Below are 18,291 nucleotides of genomic sequence, written 5' to 3'. Positions count from 1 at the left end.
CTCTCCTCTCCCCCGCCCCTCATGTTTTTCATTCTTCCAATGTCTTTTTCTTCTTTCCTTTCCCTAATGTTTTTCAATTTCCTTTCACCCTTACCTATTTATTTCCTCTGCTGTATTTCCCTTCCCCCTTTGACTCTCTCATATTTTACCCTTCATGTAATTTTCCTTTACTTTCAGGGTTCTCTTTCTCTCTCCTCTGCCCCAGCATCTGTTTCTCACCTCTCCCTCTATCATGTCTTCCCTTTCATGTGTGTTTTCTCCCCCTGATTTAGCACTTCTGCCCCGATCTGCTCTCCCTGAACACCCATCTTCTTACAGAGGCTTTGCAAAGGAATGGATTTCCCCTCGACCTGCTTTCTGCATCTCAAGGGGCCCCCTCAAGAGAATTCATGTCTGCAGGGCACCGGGCCCGTAAACCTACTGGGCCAGGGACAGCAGTGCTGGCTGTCCCATCAGTGGCTCTGATTGTTGTATACCACATCTCACACTGTGTGATAATAGTACGAAGATAAATGTATTTAAAGATATATATGGCCATTACAAATAAGTTCAACAGAAATTGAAGATCTGCCCCTTCTTTTTGTTTGCGTTCCTTCTATTAGCACATATCAGTATGTTTCGATCTGATTTAGTTGTTTTTTTGTATAGTAATTTTGTTGACTATCACCAATTGCAATAATCTTTGTTTTACAGCCTTGTATCGCTCATAAGAGGCCAAGTGGTGACCATAGATGGAACTCCTCTTGTTGGTGTCAATGTATCTTTTGTGAAATATCCAAAGTATGGATACACTATAACGCGCCAGGATGGCACGTAAGTATTCAGGCGTTTCATGGGAGCTCTCGAGTGCATCAATAGGGATTAAAAACACAGACATTGGCAGATATGAATGATTACTTGGCTCACCTAGTTGGCTCATTCAATTTTGCCTACTACCTGAGTACTGAAAAGAAACTGTATAACAGTAGTTTTATTTTTGACATGGAAATCCGGTAAGCAGAGAGCTGCATTTGGAGAAGAGTTAAAATGGAATTCAAAGTGTTCGTGAGAGGTGCTTCAATTAATGGAGAAAAAAACGTCCCTCAGATATTGGTTCCTATTGCTGATGTCATAAAGTCTCTCCTGTGTAGTAGAACATAGATCAAGGCTTTTTAACTGTTAGTGAAAGGTGATTTTGGTGAAGAAGTAAAAGCTGTTTTGAAGAAGAGGGACACAACTGCCTCCAGATATTGATCTCTATTCCTAATGCTGTGAAGCCACTCCCCTGTGGGGAAGAAATCAAGGGCCACAATTACAATACTAAACAACACTACTCCATACCATTTCACCATACATTCCAACACAACTTAGTAAATATGGGCCTTTTCTGCCTAGTCAAGTACATGGGCTCCAAGGTGTCTAAGTAAGTAGACTTCTTAGTAAATATGGTCAAAAAAATGTTTAATAAAGGGAATTTATTCTCATTGGGTTAAAATGGGGGATTCAAAGCTGCAGTTAGGAGATGTGGTAGAGTAGTGGGACATTCTGAGAATGCATGATACCTATTTCTCAGGTTCTAAAGGTTTTAAAACAAGCCATATTCTGTAACTGCATGTTAATACGATTTCACAGTAATTATGTCCATCCATGCCATGCTAATTTACAAAATATATTCTTTCAGATTTGATTTAATAGCTAATGGAGGCGCATCCCTAACTCTTCACTTTGAGCGAGCTCCATTCATGAGCCAGGAGAGGACAGTGTGGTTACCATGGAATAGTTTCTATGCTATGGACACGTTGGCAATGAAGACAGAGGAAAACACCATTCCTAGTTGTGACTTAAGTGGGTTTGTGAGGCCTGATCCAGTTATTATCTCCTCTCCACTTTCAACCTTCTTCAGTTCTTCTCCAAGACGGAATCCTATAGTGCCAGAAACACAGGTATGCAATGGCAAAATGCAGAGCAAAAATAATAAACAAGCATAGTGACAATAAAATGTCATTTGTTATGATAATGCACTCCAGAATACTTAACAAACACATTTCCATTTCAGAAACACTTACTTGTATGGTCTCAAAGGGATCACAAGAATATGTTCCTGTGTATTTCAGTTGAAATGCACTAGTTCAGCAAGAGGTTTGAAATACAATGTATTCATTACAGACTTGTTTTTTCCAAACACACTACATCTTAAAATGCTAAGGGTTAGTACAAAAAGTCACAGGCAAACAACAAGAGGAAAATAGATATTCTTTTGTAATATCTAATGCATACGGCTCTGGAATGTCACTCATCCCAACCAATGCATTACAAAGTGATTTTCAAAGTTTTAAAACAATTTGATATGAGTATGTTGGTAAACTTTTTTTCACATTAGAAGACTAGTTTTAGTCTGCTGCTTTGACAATTCCTGTTTATATGAGAATAGGTAGATAGATAGATAGATAGATAGATAGATAGATAGATAGATAGATAGATAGATAGATAGATAGGCTGAAAGGTCTAAGAAAAGTTTGTTTGGATGCAAACCATAATTTCTTGCAGAATTTGATACATCCCATTATAATTTGCGTTTCGTGTAACTCCTCCTTAACTCATGCTCAGCTCATAGGATGAATGTACAGTATACTGGAAATAATATTTTGGGGATGTTCCCTAAAAATAAAAAAACTTGCTTATTGAGTATCAGAAATATTTCAGTTTATATTTCCATCATAAGCATGAATAATTCCAAATTCCTTCTCCAATAATGTTTTTATTACCAGGTTCTTCACGAAGAGGTAGAGATGATAGGCTCTAATTTGAAGCTCTGTTATCTGAGTTCTCGGACTGCAGGATACAAGTCCTTGTTAAAGATCACTATGACACAGTCTATGGTACCGCTTAATCTTCTCAAAGTGCACCTGATGGTAGCAGTTGAAGGTCATCTGTTTCAAAAGTCATTCCAAGCATCAACTAATTTAGCCTACACCTTTGTCTGGGATAAACACGATGCGTATGGTCAGAGGGTGTACGGACTTTCGGATGCTGTAGGTATGTGATCACCTCCACGCTGTGTTGATTAATGCTTAACGTGAATTAAATGAAAGTTTCATCTTTGCACAGTACCGCAAAAAACAATATTCCCTGAAGCCTATCATAGGTTCAGCAAAGTTGTTAGTCTTCCTTACACTTTCAGTATCATTCATTATTTTATCTTTCAACCTTACATGCTCAGGTGAAAATGTGTGCTCTCTAAATGTACAGTACAGTACTGCTATACTGTATAACAAATAATATTTGTGATTTGGGCTGTAATGTACCATGTTGATGGGTATGTACCGACATTAGATTTTTTAGTCTGTCAGTAGCCAGAATGGTATTAACCAACTAAGCACTATTTATTGGACTTTGTGGAACACATTCACTGCATCTGCAGATACAGTACAACATTTTTTAGATACAGTAGTTAATATACTGTAATAAGAATAATTTTATGTAGTACAGCACTTTTCTCTAAATGGGACTCAAAGTGCTTCACAAGTACAGTATAGTGCGCAGTACGCAGCACATAGAACTATTAGGCTGCGGTCCCAGTCATGACTGTGACACGCGCGCCCGGCGGGGGTGGCGGCGCGTGCACAGCGCTAACCGCGATCTGCGGTCTCCAGGAGAGAGGAAGCTTGCGACGGGAGGGGGCGTGATCGGGGATTTGCAGGGGCGTGGCCATGACGTCACGTGGTTGGTTCACCCTCATTGGGTGAACCGCCGTTGGGGGCGTGGCCATGCCTCCGTCGCATGTTTAAACTCAATTTCATTGAGTTGTAAAAAACCTTGCAGTACGGCGCGGCTGCACCTTCAGTGTAAAGGTGACTACTGGGCCCAGCCCCATTGAGGGGCGGTGCTTACACGCACAGCGCACGCCGCGCCGTACGCTGTGGCAGTTACTGGGACCGCAGCCTTACAGACACAGTCCCTGTCCAGATGAGCTTAGAATCTATGTTGTTGGTGTCTGAGGCACAGAGAGATAAAGTGACTTGCCCAAGGTCACAAGGATCTGACACTTGGATTTGAACCCAGCTCCCCTGCTTCAAACTCAGTGTCATTGTTCTCAGATTCAGTGGGTTTACTCACTGAGCCATTACTTCAGCCCTATAGAATATAATATAAGTAAAATAAAATTATAAGGATATTGCTTTTCAACAGTCTGCATTTATACTTATTTAAAATTGCTGTGTTAGAACACGTTAATATATTAGCAACTGTATGGTAATTACATCTTCTCTTGTACAGTTAATTTCTTTGCTGCAGGATTGCCCATAAGAATTCTACTGCAGCAAATTGCAGGGAACCAGGTGTCCATTGATATAGCCTTATATTTTCTATTCCTATTCCATTTTGCCCATCTCATATTTGAGGGCTGAAAGTCCCATGCTACAAAAGAAGTAGCACAGAACTTGACAATGCTTCCACGCTTGATCAGTGAAGCGTAGACCAGAGAGAATTATTAATGTAAACTACTTCAAGTGCACTAAAGTGTGGCTGAAATTCCAAGATGGGAATATTGGGTACAGATTGTTTGGTCTTTCAATAGGTTGATAAAAGTATTAGGTATTTATTACCATGCAGTATCTGCCACTATTTCTAACCAAACTCTTTTTTTTTAATAGTACTTAATAGTAATATTCATTCTTTTAGGTCAGTGCCATATCTACTCAAATTCTCATTGCTATTTTGAATACATTTAAATGAGAAAATTCCTGGATCTTATTTATTTCCTTTTTTTTCTGCCCACTTTATTTATATAGTTATGTTGTCTTGTTTTTTGTTTGTTTTTTACATCTGTGGAATATTTTGTAAATCACTATTGCTTGACCTGTAGAAGAGAGAGAACACCCAAAAGCTTGTCTTATAATATCTATTGTTAGTCCAAATAAAAAATGTAACACCTAATACTGAAGTACTTATTACTCTGTACTATCACAACAGGACTAACACGGCTATTTCTATTTAACTTAGTTCTAAATTCTGATTTCTTAAACATCACATATATTACCCCAGTAGGTTTTTGTTTCTGAAGCTAGAAATTGGCTTTTTTTTTTTAACTTCTGCTTGAGGTAGCAATGTGAGCAAACATTTAGATGTCCTTTAAAAAGCATGTTTAATCACTTCCCTGATCTTTGAAACTCTTTATTAATCTTTGACTCATCTTATTTTAAAACCACCCATACATACACAGTGAATGTTTGCACAATTTTCAAAGCTGACACGATCGTAATGTAAAATTGCACTTAAAACCTTCGTGAAGGGAAGTTCTCCAAATATATATTTACAAAATAATTGGAAAGAAAAAAATAATGATTGTATATACAGTATACTTACGATGTTAAAATATCTGAAATTGGCATTAGATCTCATTTTTTTTAGTAAGTCAGATTCAGTGCAACTACTGTATTAAAGACAAAGGTACAAAGAACAGTTTATCACTATATTGCAAATGTTCTAAGCCATTGAAAGAAGATGAACTATTAAATTGTAAGCCTAATAAAAAAAAAATAGTAGCGCCAATCGTCTATTATTTAAAATGTTCTGATTTATATATTATCTATTCCTCTATTATTCACAATGTTCTAGCTTATAAGTGAGCATCCATTTTTATTACAGCTTTTTAAAGTAGGATATATTTTCTGTAATTGTTAATAATTAAAAAAATGACTGTGGTTTGTGTTAATGTGTATTTTTCGTTTCATTATGTTTATAATGCAGATGCCTAATTGTTGTATTGTTCCCATCTTCATACTAAGATTGAATGATTTTCACTATATCTTCCAGTGTCTGTTGGATTTGAATATGAAACTTGCCTCAGTTTAATTCTATGGGAAAAAAGAACAGCTCTATTGCAAGGATTTGAACTTGATCCTTCCAACCTCGGAGGTTGGTCTTTGGATAAGCACCATGTACTGAATATAAGAAGTGGTAAGTTTGCCTACGTTCAATATTTCACTGTTGGAAGTGCCAACAAGTCTATTCAATGCATAAATGGCCCCTTAAATGGGTTGAAAAACAGTATGTTGTGATCAGTGATTATCCATATATCCTCTATTCAGGAGAATATTACAAATGATCCATTTCACCTCTTCCGTTCATTTTTTGTGTGTGTTACTTTTAGCCCAACCTATCAGATGACAAAAGGATTAGCGAAGCCATTTCCATACTTTAATTTTAGCATTAGTCAGAAAACTCAACTAATTATTTGCAGTAGTATACTACTGTATTCTAGTCGTAACTGTTGGTATATTGTAAAGTCAGACACGGTAGTGTTCACTCATGACACATTAATGTAATGGTGTCAACTATAATTGTGGCTTAATAGAGACTTGAAGAGTAGCTGGTGTGTATAGCTATATTTATTGGATTCCAAATGACATTTAGGTGTTAATTTACTACCCTACTGTTTTGACTAAGGACATTATTTTCCAAGTGCTTTTTTCCCCATTCTACATCTGTGTAGGAAATCTTAGGAAAGACCCTCAAGCTTTCACTGTAGCCGTTTCATTTGTTTCCAGCTGCTGTTTTCTAATTCTAACCACAATTATTTTCTAGTCACAGTAATGTCATAGGACACTTTGCTGTTTCATTGTTTTAATTAAATAGTGTTCACTATGCAGTAAACCTTTTTAGGAACACAAAATGCTTCCTAACGCTTGACTGGATCATCACTGGGATAAGTCCTCTATTTAAAGGATACGTCAGTGCCAACCATTAAGAACCAACTATTCACTATTTTAATTGTTTCCATTTTATCTTGTTAGGGATACTGCATAAAGGCAGTGGAGAAAATCAGTTTCTATCACAACAGCCTGCTGTGATTACTAGCATTATGGGCAATGGACGTAGAAGGAGTATCTCGTGCCCAAGTTGCAATGGTCTTGCTGAAGGAAACAAGTTATTGGCTCCGGTGGCTCTGGCAGTTGGAATTGATGGAAGCCTCTTTGTGGGAGATGTTAATTATATACGACGCATCTTTCCCTCCAGAAATGTCACCAGTATTTTGGAACTTCGGTAAAGATTTTAATCTTGACACAAAAGTTAGCTGGAATGTCATGCAGCATGCTTTTATTAATATGAATTTTATAGTTGACCTGACACAGCTCAAAACCACTAAGGTTTTAGTGTGTCACAAACTAAACACAAACAGACACTTAAGTACTGTAATCATTTGTTCTCACAAACTATTTGTATGAGTGATATTGAACAAGTGTTGGTACTGTAGCTTCTAATCGAGCTTAGCAATACATATACAACTAAAAAAAATCTGGAATGGGAAGCAGCTTTTCGCAGGATTTATACATTGTGATCAATATTTAATATTTCAATGTAGGATCATTTAGGATAGGTTTTTGCGCAGATGGGAGACCTTTAGTATGTTAAAGAGCAATGTGTTGCTGCCCTGTTCAGCAGTGAAGGAGAAAGTGAAACTTTGAACAGATGTTTTGAGCTTTGCTAATGTCCTATGGACTAAGAATGACATTTATCTCTGTCAGAAGATGATCCATTAAGTGCACATCAGCAAATTTACGTGTTTTCTAACATTTACATTGGTGGTTTATTCTACATTGCCATCTACAGGAATTAAAAGATAGCTTTTTTTTTTTTTTTAAACATATAGAAGAGGTTTGAATTTTTAAGACACTTTTTCAGAGATGATTATATGACAGGAAGAGAGGAAAATGTTGTAGCCCAAGTTCTAAAAATAAAACCATTAACTGAATGGGGAAGGGGTTCCAATATACTGTATATATTGGGACCTAAAGTAATATTGGATTTATGGGAAACACATCTAGTCATTTAGAAATAATTGCAGTGCTACTGCACAGGGATAAGCAAACAAGGAGAGGCAGTTATGTTCAAAGGATCATCAAACCATTTTAATAATATTCAAATGTCAAATATAAATTGTGAGTCCAAATAAAAAAATGGTATCACGTAATACTGAAGTACTCCTTTACTTTCCACTTAACACAATTGCAACTGGATTAACAAGGCTTCTACTGTACTTAAATAATATTAAAAAGAAACAATTAGTGACACAACCTTTCAGGTACAAAATGAACCCTTCCTCTGGTTCGGTTTCAACCCCCCCCCCACGCCCGACATGTTGTGCCACTAGTTGTCTCTGTTGAATAATATTCAAATGGTCTGACGAACCTTTGAACACAACAAGTGTGACTACCTATCTTTATTTACTTATCATTGATTCTGTGACGGTTCGGGGAATCCTGCCACAGAGATGACATGCACTGTTGAACACTTTTTTTAATCTCAGCACAGCCAGCGGAATGCAGGGCATGTACATATTTTTGTATTTATACTACTGTACATGGGCCTTCAATCTAGATTGGGGGTGGCCAACTTCAGTCCTCAAGGGCCACCAACAGGTCAGGTTTTCATGATATCCTTGCGTCAGCACAGGTGGCTCAATCAGTGACTCAGTCATTGACAGCCACTAATTGAGCCACCTTTGCTGAAGCAGGGATATCCTGAAAACCTGACCTCTTGGTGACCTTTGAGAACTGAAGTTGGCTACCCCTGATCTAGTGCTTTGCAATAAGTTGCAGGGTAGGCTGAGTGAAGTAGTTAATGAGTCTGCCTAGGACTATTTAGAAATACACCGTTTGCAGTACTGTTCCATGTGGAATAGAAAGATTGGCATTAGACTTTAATTAAAAGAAAAACCATGCAGTTACTTTTCACTTTCTTTTTATCACATCCTTATCACATCTCAATATTACCAAAGGTGTTAAAAACTCACATTTAAAAAATTCATTCGTTAATATTTTACTTCCCTTTATTAAGCCAGATGACTCCAGTTTTGCAACTGCCTAATGTGACGTGAACCCATTATGTTACCTACGCGTTCTTAAAGCAAATGCTTAACACCACCACCACCACCCCCACGTAACCGGCAATTGTTTTTCACTGTGGAATAATTGTGCCGTCCTGTTATATTTCTTCTATTCCTTGTCTTTTCTAGCTTGTCTAACTAATGTTTCTCTCTTCCTTCTGCCATCCCTTTTTTTTTCTTCTTCCAAAGAAACAAAGAGTTTAAACATAGGTAAGGAAGGCTGCAGCTATATTTATACGTCATGTTTCCTTTGCTTATCTTTCTGGACATGTTGTTGCTTTGAATACAAAGCTGCTAAAAGTAGAAGCATTTCTATTTTCAAGAGGTGGAATGAAATGTGTCACAAATGACACAACTTACATGCGTATTCATGGTTTTGTATGTAATTTTAGTTGTAATGTAGTGTTGTTAGTGTCACTTACAGTATTGTTATGTTGGTTCAGCACGCCAAACATATAATTGTGGCACTCAAATATATTCTTTAGCAGCATTAGTTTGTTTACAGTACTACGTATAACACAAAACTAGGATTTATTTAGGCAGATACAGTAAGTAGGCTAAGTGGCGGTAATTGCTTGAGATGGACTACTATAACAAGGAGTATTTAGAACTATTATTTGATGAGGGAGTGAGAGAAAGGAAAAAGGGAGAGCTGAAAAGAAGGAAAAAACATTGAGGAGAGAAACAGGGGGGTATATAGCCTGATCCTCAAAAATATGTTGTGACACAACAAAAAAAACATTATTTCTTACACCTCCATCAAATGTAAGAAACCTGTTAATTTAGTGTCTTGATCGCACCTACAGGTATATCCTTCTAGTCCTCCACATAAAGGCTCAACAATGTTATTTTTACACACACATTGAAAACTGATGAAAAGTACCTTCATAAATTTATGAACATAGTTGGCAAAAATTGTGAAAAATTATAGGCATTCTTGAAATCCCTGCTTTCTGATTGGTCAAAATTGCAGACATTAAGTAATAATCCCAGAAGGGCTTTACTGGCCAATATTTCCTTAGCTGGAAGAATAATGCCCTGAAATCAGCCAATCAACTTTCAGAACTGATGTATTTTTCCAGGAGCAGATGGGAGGCAGGGCTGATGCTCCAGTGGAGAGGGTATGTTCTGGGGGAGGGGGGGGGCTTGTGGGAGGAAGGTCCTGTTCCTCTCAGGACATGGCATTACCTGACCATAAATGCACAGGTGGGTTAACTATTCCACCCTGGGCATTAATGGCCAGGTAATTCCCTGTACTTGAAGGATCACTTAAAGCACCAGCCCAAGCACTAAATTTTTGTTGTTGTTGTAAATAGGATTGAAGCAGGAGGTTTTTGGAGCTTAACCCTAATCATTTCAGTTCCGGGGACACCCTGCTTCCCAAGATAATTACCTCTGTAGGGGGTGCTGGTAGCCGCTTCGGCTAGCTAGCCATGGTTCACATAAAGGTATATTTAAATGTTCTGTGTTACACAGGCCAATAGGAGGACATGACATCATCTGGTGCAGCTTCCTATTGGCCGACGTTACCGGGACATTTAAACTGAAGGAAGATACCTGCACCCCATATAGAGGCAAGTATTTCAGGGAGCAGGGGGACCCCATAGCTGAAATTAATGGGGCACAGCTACGTTGACCCCTGCCTCAATGCTATGTTAAAAATTAAAAATAAGCAGTCTTCTTGGATTGCTGCTTTAAGCAACTAATATGCCACATGTTGTTTTTTTACATTATATAGTGCCATACGCATCACCATTGGATAGTAAATTTGGGACATACTATAGAACCAAATAGCATTTTTATTTAATAGTCTGTAAGGTCCGTGCAAATTCCCTATGGTATGGTAAGGGTTATCGCATTACAATCCAATTCATGTCATATCATACCTTAGGTCTTTTGACCTTTTGCTGCCATTCATCAGTGGTGGGTTTACCGACTGATTACTGTGGTCCAATGAAGCATGCTTTCTCTAATCATCTACAAAGCTTTTTGTGATCTGGAAACAAGAAGTGACATTATCACATTATCCTTCAGCCCATATTAACTCTAAAGTTGGTTTAGTCCTACTAGTTTTTAACTCAACCCTATAAGCAGTTTAAAACGTGTAGTCTTCTTTTACTAAATAGTACTAATCCCATAATAGGAAATGATGTAAATATAACAAGCAGGATAAGATCAAACCGTCCTAAAAAAAAACTGGCAGGCAAGAAACAACTAGATGTATCTGGTTCATTTCAACCAACTCACTACACCCATTCTGACTCCATGTCATCATGAAATTTCGATCCAGTCCTTGTGTTCTAACTCTAATCCCAGTGCTGTCAGGTTTACATTTGTCCTACATTTCTATGGAAAAAAGGAACTAGGAGAACTATCACTTGCATACAATCACATAATGACATTAGGTTTGAGACCTACAAATTGAATAGGGACACACTATCTTGTATTTTGGATCCCATCTTAGACCATTTCCTTAAAGTACTAGTAAGGTCCTGAAAGATTTGAACAGCTATACTGTACTTCTGAAGAACTATAATTTTGTTCAATAAAATGTATGACAAGACTATCATTTTCCCCTGCGCTCCATGAATTCACTGTGGGGGCTTCTGACCCAATGCGAAGCATAAAGGACTAAAGGTTCAGCCACTGTTATTTTTTAGTTAAAATATATTTTCAATTGAATTTACGAAATATCTATCTTTTCATCAAAGTATTTCAATAGGTGCGCACTTCAATAACAGCATTGAAGCGTTATTGAAGCCATTTTGAGTGAAACATACAGTATAATAAGTATTTTGTGTGTATCTCATACAATATAAGTGGTCTCCATAATGTTTTCATCCTTCCTGTCATAAATATTGATATATTTATGCCATTGGTCTAGTTAATACATGTTTCTGTGTATACAGGTATAATAAATAGCTAAAAGGAGAAAACATTATGTTAGAGCAGCATATGACAACCAGGGAGATGACTCTTTTAAGGGCTAGTGGGTCTTTAACAATTTTTTAATGGTTTATTTATGCAAGTTTTTGGATAATACAACAGAACAAAATGGAGCACAGGTTAGATCTATCTTAAATGGCCCACTTCAGGTAGCCTATACAGTACATCGAAGGTGACGTCCCTTAACGCAATATGGGGGTTATGCACTAAGCAGTGATAAGTGCTTTTAAGAGAGATAAAAAGCCATTATAGCGTGATACTGCCTTCTGTGAGATTCACAAAGCAGTGATAAGTGCTTTTAAGTAGCCATTATAGCACGATACTGCACTGTTATCACTGCTTTGTGAATCTCACAACAGGCAGTATCACGCTATAAAGGCAGTTATCTCACTTAAAAGCACTTATCACTGCTTTGTGCATAGCACCCAGAAAACCCACTTATCACTGCTTAGTGCATAACCCCCTATGAGCGTAAAATAGAAAACCTAGAAAAAAATGAACGGGGGTTAAATACAAAAGAAAAGGCAGTCCGTTTAGTCCCATGTGGGTATTTATTTTTTTAATATTCTTTATTCTGAAGTACTGTCGAAGTATGAGAGTAACAGGTCTATTGATTAAATCCTTACATGTGCAACCTGACTTAATGATAAAAGTACCACCATTTTACGAGCAAAATTAAATAGCAGTAAAAATAGTGCTCAAAAGAAAAACACTGACATGTTTCCCATTACTACAGAGGGATTTCAACCCTGTTTATAAACCTTACAAAAGAGCCTTTTCATGAGGATTTGTGCATTCTACAGATTTTGTATCCCTGAGGAATACAATTGAGTTCAAGGATTTCCCTTCAAACAAAAACATTTCTTGCTTGTTGATCAAGTTTGTTACATTGACTGCACATTGCAGGCTTAAGAGGTTACTGCCACTTCAGACCTGATTTCAAAAAATATTTATTTTTTATAGACTTTTTTTTCCCCGCTTAAAGAATTGGAAAATAATAGACCACAATGCAAATTTGAATACGTCTAATTTGTTTATCACTGGCTTTTATGTGCTCCCTAGCTCTTCCAGTAAACACTCCCAGAATCATGTGCGCATCTTGCTACCTTGTTGATTAAGAGACACGTGTTGTAAAAAATAAAGACTACATTATGGCCCATATTTACAAGGTGGTTCTTTTCCATAAGACACCCTCAGGCACCTGAAGGCGCCTTCTTGCCCAGGCAAGTGTATGTGCTATAAGGTGACTTCTGGCAAAGAAGGTGTTTTATGGCCAAGGGTGGATTGCAGATGAAATGTGGCCCAGGCTTTTTTCACTTAGCTGCTGGTTCTCAACCAACGACATTGCGGCATCATGACATCGCTATGTCACGTGACTGTAGGTTGTCATGGTAACGTGTTCCCGTGTGTCATTGCGTCGCCATGACAATACAGTGTCACATGACGCGTCGATATTGATGGAGAATTGCTCCATAAAAGGTAAAATCGTACAGAGGCCCTGCTGTCTCCCCCAGCAACCAGTTTTATTGTTGTGGGGAAGAGCCTCTGTAACCGCAATGCATAGCACAGCACTGGCTCACAGCACAAGCATGGGTGTGCTGTGCATCGGTGCTGTGGGTATGCTTTGGCTCCGGCCCATAGACCCACCAGCACAACGGGCATTTGCCCAGTATCCCAATGGCCCAATCCACCTCTGTTTATGGCAGAGCACTGCATAGTAAATATGCCCCTATATATCATATCAAGAAAATGTCATCCTGAATAATGGAATGATATTCTAGAATTCAAAAACCTCTCTCCTGGATCTATTCCTGTGTAAAGTACATGATCTTTTAAGAGATCTATGACTACTGTAAACGTAATTTAATGCCATCTCCGTCTCTTTGAACATATGTTTCTTTTACTAAACTTTCAAACAGCTTCTCTATAAAACTGACCAGCAAGGCTAAAAAAACAGTTCAAGTAGAATTAATTACAATTTGCATTTGATGAAGCGATATAAGCACAGATGTTCAATGTTACATTTCAATGAAAATTTGATGAGAGATTAAGATTGGATTTCACACAATTTTTGGATTAACAGATGGTTTACAGAAATAGATGTCACTTGTTTGTGAGAAATAAATTAGCGCAGAGGTCTCTAACCACCAACGAGCTGACCAGTTTTAAGTAGTTCAAACAATTTTCTCCATCAGAGGGCCTGCATCTCAGGCATTCAAATTTACCTAGAAAGGCCCCAACATTTACAGTATTAGACAGCCCTAGAGGCAGAACTACCTTAAACACTATAGTAAACAAATCCTCTGTAGGTGATATTGAGGACATTGCTGGTTTTTGATTACAGAATTGGTTGCAAATCTTAGCCTTTAGAGTTACCTATTTTAATGTCAGACAGTCAGTTCCAGGGAATTTTATTCCAGCATTCTGATCCTATCCAACCACTTTAAAACAAGCGTTATAATTGTACGTCTTTTGAATACATATATTATGATGTGTATTTAGGGCCACAAGCAAATCCAAAATAGAAATGTGGACTAGTGAATGTATTTGTATAGCTACAAACAAATCAAACTGGCATTTGTATGAAATGTGTATCAAATAGTGCTTTAAAATGTACAAATTGATTCATATGATGAGATGGTTTTGTAGAATATCTAATGTAAGTTATTTTAATTATTTCCTGTATGTTTTGTTTCCTCTCTCTGAAGCAACAACATAGCACATAAGTACTATCTGGCTGTAGACCCTGTGTCAGGTTCATTATATCTGTCAGATACCAACAGCCGCAGAATTTACAGAATCAAGTCTCCCACTGGAGCAAAAGACCTAGCAACCAACTTAGAAGTTATAGCTGGAAATGGAGAACAATGTATGCCCTTCGATGAAGCCAGATGTGGAAACGGAGGAAAGGCGGTGGATGCGATCTTGACCAACCCTCGAGGTAAGCAAAGAAAGTACTATATTATAGAGACACTATTGAATTGGCTGTGTGTCTCAATGCCTTAGATAAACTGCAAACACAACATCTTGTTCAGAATCCCCAAAAAGCATGGGCATGATTTTATTATGGCACCAATGGAATAAAAATAGTCTTCATACCCTACGAACTCTTGTATTTGGAACAAATTTAAACAAATTGCTGTTATATTGTATGCATAAGCATCCTTTTCTTTTTGCTGGGTACTTCCTCATATTTCAGTCATAAGCATACATCATTTTTAAAATAGGCTCAGCATGGTAATGTAAGTTGTTGGGTAATATCTATAAATTATCTTTCAAGTTTGTGTTTCTTAACCCCAAATTATGCAATAGACCTTAATAAAAGACACTGCTATGCAGGGGACAATAAACTTGGGAATTAAATAAGATAGACTATTCACATCACCCACACAAGTTAAATAATGTTACCTTGATGAACCTTTCTTAAGTGCATTAATTATGTATGCTACTTTGTTGTGGCAAACTATAATTTTAGAACATTCCTTTGGTCATCGCTAATTACCTTTCTTGGTGACTAATGATATGAATGCTTCATTCTTGTATAGCAATATCTCCAGAATATTAAAGGTATGATGCATTCCTTTGGGCATCAAACTATTTTGTTTAGGTTAAGATACAGAATATACAGTATGGTAAAGTGGTTTACCCAAAGTCATATGGAGCTAGCTTTGATCGTCTTGCACTGGAATCCCTTTCCTTGCAAATGTTACTGTGGGAAATCAAACCATGAACATCCAGAACCTATTGAGGTACTTGGAATTCAAGATATGCTGTCTTCTGTGATATCATTAGAATGAACCGGGCAGTTAATAACATGTCCTATACTAATAAAGTATGCAAATCCCATATGACTTTTACACAACTAACAGTTTTCTTAAGAAATTTCAAGAAGGTAGTTGTTGTAGATAGAGCACAGCTTCCAGACTCCCTGTAATGTGAAGCAGGGAAAAACAAAACCAGGCCACTCCGCAGTAGTTTCAAAATTGTATTAGCCAACTAACACATACAGGGAAAAAGGGGACAAATAGAACGCACCTACGCGTTTCGTACAGAGGTACTTTATCAAGGTTTCGTACAGAGGACCTTGATAAAGTACCTCTGTACGAAACGCGTAGGTGCGTTCTATTTGTCCCCTTTTTCCCTGTATGTGTTAGTTGGCTAATACAATTTTGAAACTACTGCGGAGTGGCCTGGTTTTGTTTTTCCCTGCTTCACATTACAGGGAGTCTGGAAGCTGTGCTCTATCTACAACAACTACCTTCTTGAATATACCTATGGATGGATTGCACGCTACTGATCCTGAGAGTGCCCCCTGAAGGAGCAGGTAAAGTGCCAATGTGCCTTATTCAAATCCTGCTGTTATGGACATAGTTCCTCCTTATAATACTGTCAGGGTGATTATTGTGTACATCCCGGTGGTTGTCTCAACTGACTCCACTTGTCACTTCCCCTACAGTCATCACGCAGAATCATTGCATTATTGAGGGGCACTCCATCATCGCCGGACCTCCTAATTAAGGATTTCATTAACAATATGTTTAAGGATGCTACCTGCTCAATTTTGAGCACCACATACACCACATTCCTCTTCTTAAGAAATTTCAAATGAATCCTGCTTTTTCAGAAACAGTATCAGAGCATAATCAAGCATCTGAATCTTGTTTTATTTTGTCTAAGGCATTGCAGTGGATAAGAATGGACTAATCTACTTTGTTGATGCAACCATGATTCGGAAAGTTGACCAGAATGGAATCATTTCTACTCTGCTAGGTTCTAATGACCTGGCAGCAGGTCGGCCCCTGAGCTGTGATTCGGTTATGGACATCACTCAGGTATAGATTTCATGTTTTGTATATTTGGATTACGAGATCACATTAAGTGTACCAAATACAGCTTTAATGAAATTGGAGACGTAAAGGGGGCAATCCCTCCTAGGACCAAAGTGCACTAATGGCAGTGACATATTTAAGGTGTTGCATCTGGTGATCAATGCAGTTTTAAAAACAGACACCTACTGTATACATATTTGTAAATCATTTTGACGGTATTATATAAACATGGTAACCTGAGAGAGTTTGCTATTACATGCATAACCAGCTACTCCTCTCCTCCCATTAACTTTATTGGCTCTCTGGCAAGGACAGTGTGGGATAGTGGTAAAGAGAGCACTTAATTTTAAAAAAAAATGTCAAGTAGTCAATACTTTTGCTATTAGCATGGTTAGATTTGTTTAGGGAAGCCAATTAGACTTTTACATCCCTTACAAAAACTTGTTTTATGGTGAACTATGCAGGATTGAAAACATACACATTTATTATGTACTACTCATTGTAATGTACCAATAGTGATTTGTTAGCCTCTTACATTAATTGTTACCTTTAGCATTCACATTCCATGTAAAATCACATTTCAAACATTTTATTTTGGTCATCATAATAATTTATGGAATATTTCATAGGTGCGCATGGAATGGCCGACCGATCTGGCTGTCAATCCAATGGATAATTCACTCTATGTATTAGAGAACAATGTTATTTTGCGTATTACAGAAAATCACCAAGTCAGCATCATAGCTGGACGTCCAATGCATTGCCAGGTACCTGGTATAGACTATTCTCTTAGCAAACTGGCTATTCATTCTGCACTTGAGTCTGCAAGCGCAGTAGCTATTTCACACACTGGGATCCTTTACATTGCAGAAACAAATGAAAAGAAAATTAATCGAATACGACAAGTGACAACCAATGGTGAAATCTCTCTTTTAGCTGGGGCAGCTTCTGACTGCAACTGCAAAGATGATGTCAACTGCAATTGTTATGCTGGAGATGATGGTTATGCTACCGATGCCTTCTTAAATTCCCCATCGTCTTTAGCTGTGGCACCTGATGGAACAATATACCTAGCTGACCTTGGGAATATTCGTATTAGAGCTGTTCTTCAAAACAAGCCAGTTCTTAATTCCTTTAACCAGTATGAAGTTGCATCTCCAGGAGAACAAGAGTTATACATCTTCAATGGCAATGGAATCCATCAGTATACTCAAAGCCTTGTTACGGGAGAATATTTGTACAATTTTACTTACAGCGCTGAAAATGACGTGACAGAATTGGTTGATAACAACGGGAACTCCTTGAAAATTCGTAGGGACACTAATGGGACTCCACGGCTTTTTATAATGCCTGACAATCAGGTTATTACCTTGACACTCACTACCAATGGTGGACTAAAGTTAGTCTCAACACAGAGTCTGGAACTGGCTTTGATGACCTATGATGGAAATACTGGTCTTTTGGCAACAAAAAGTGATGAGACTGGCTGGACAACATTTTATGAGTAAGTACATATTGATATAATAATTACATTCATTTTGGCAATCTTCTGTATATTGTTACTGGCTACCTAAAGTGTTTGCTATGACAAGTTATGTTGGATGAATGTGTTTGGTTGCAGGCAGTCATTTAAACATCCAGGGAGACATA

At 37.7% G+C, this 18,291-nt stretch overlaps 1 protein-coding gene across 8 annotated transcripts in view; it reads left to right on the top strand.

The window, feature by feature from the left end:
- The window catches only part of TENM2 (teneurin transmembrane protein 2), a 2,373,952-nt gene that overhangs the window by 2,315,169 nt on the left and 40,492 nt on the right, over positions 1-18,291 (top strand). For 7 of the 8 annotated variants that reach the window (XM_075601896.1, XM_075601892.1, XM_075601893.1 and 4 more), the window contains 9 exons: positions 694-813; positions 1,661-1,922; positions 2,748-3,015; positions 5,794-5,937; positions 6,774-7,023; positions 9,056-9,076; positions 14,521-14,753; positions 16,490-16,644; positions 17,271-18,145. In XM_075601896.1, coding sequence (XP_075458011.1) covers positions 694-813; positions 1,661-1,922; positions 2,748-3,015; positions 5,794-5,937; positions 6,774-7,023; positions 9,056-9,076; positions 14,521-14,753; positions 16,490-16,644; positions 17,271-18,145 — 2,328 coding nt within the window. The remainder of the gene's footprint in view (positions 1-693; positions 814-1,660; positions 1,923-2,747; positions 3,016-5,793; positions 5,938-6,773; positions 7,024-9,055; positions 9,077-14,520; positions 14,754-16,489; positions 16,645-17,270; positions 18,146-18,291) is intronic. The other variant, XM_075601894.1, reaches the window with a different exon arrangement.

This window comes from Ascaphus truei, chromosome 5, assembly GCF_040206685.1.
Source record: "Ascaphus truei isolate aAscTru1 chromosome 5, aAscTru1.hap1, whole genome shotgun sequence".
Lineage (NCBI taxonomy): Eukaryota > Metazoa > Chordata > Amphibia > Anura > Ascaphidae > Ascaphus > Ascaphus truei.
The sequence above is the reverse complement of the archived record's forward strand: the minus strand, read 5'-3'. Positions and strand labels throughout refer to the sequence as shown.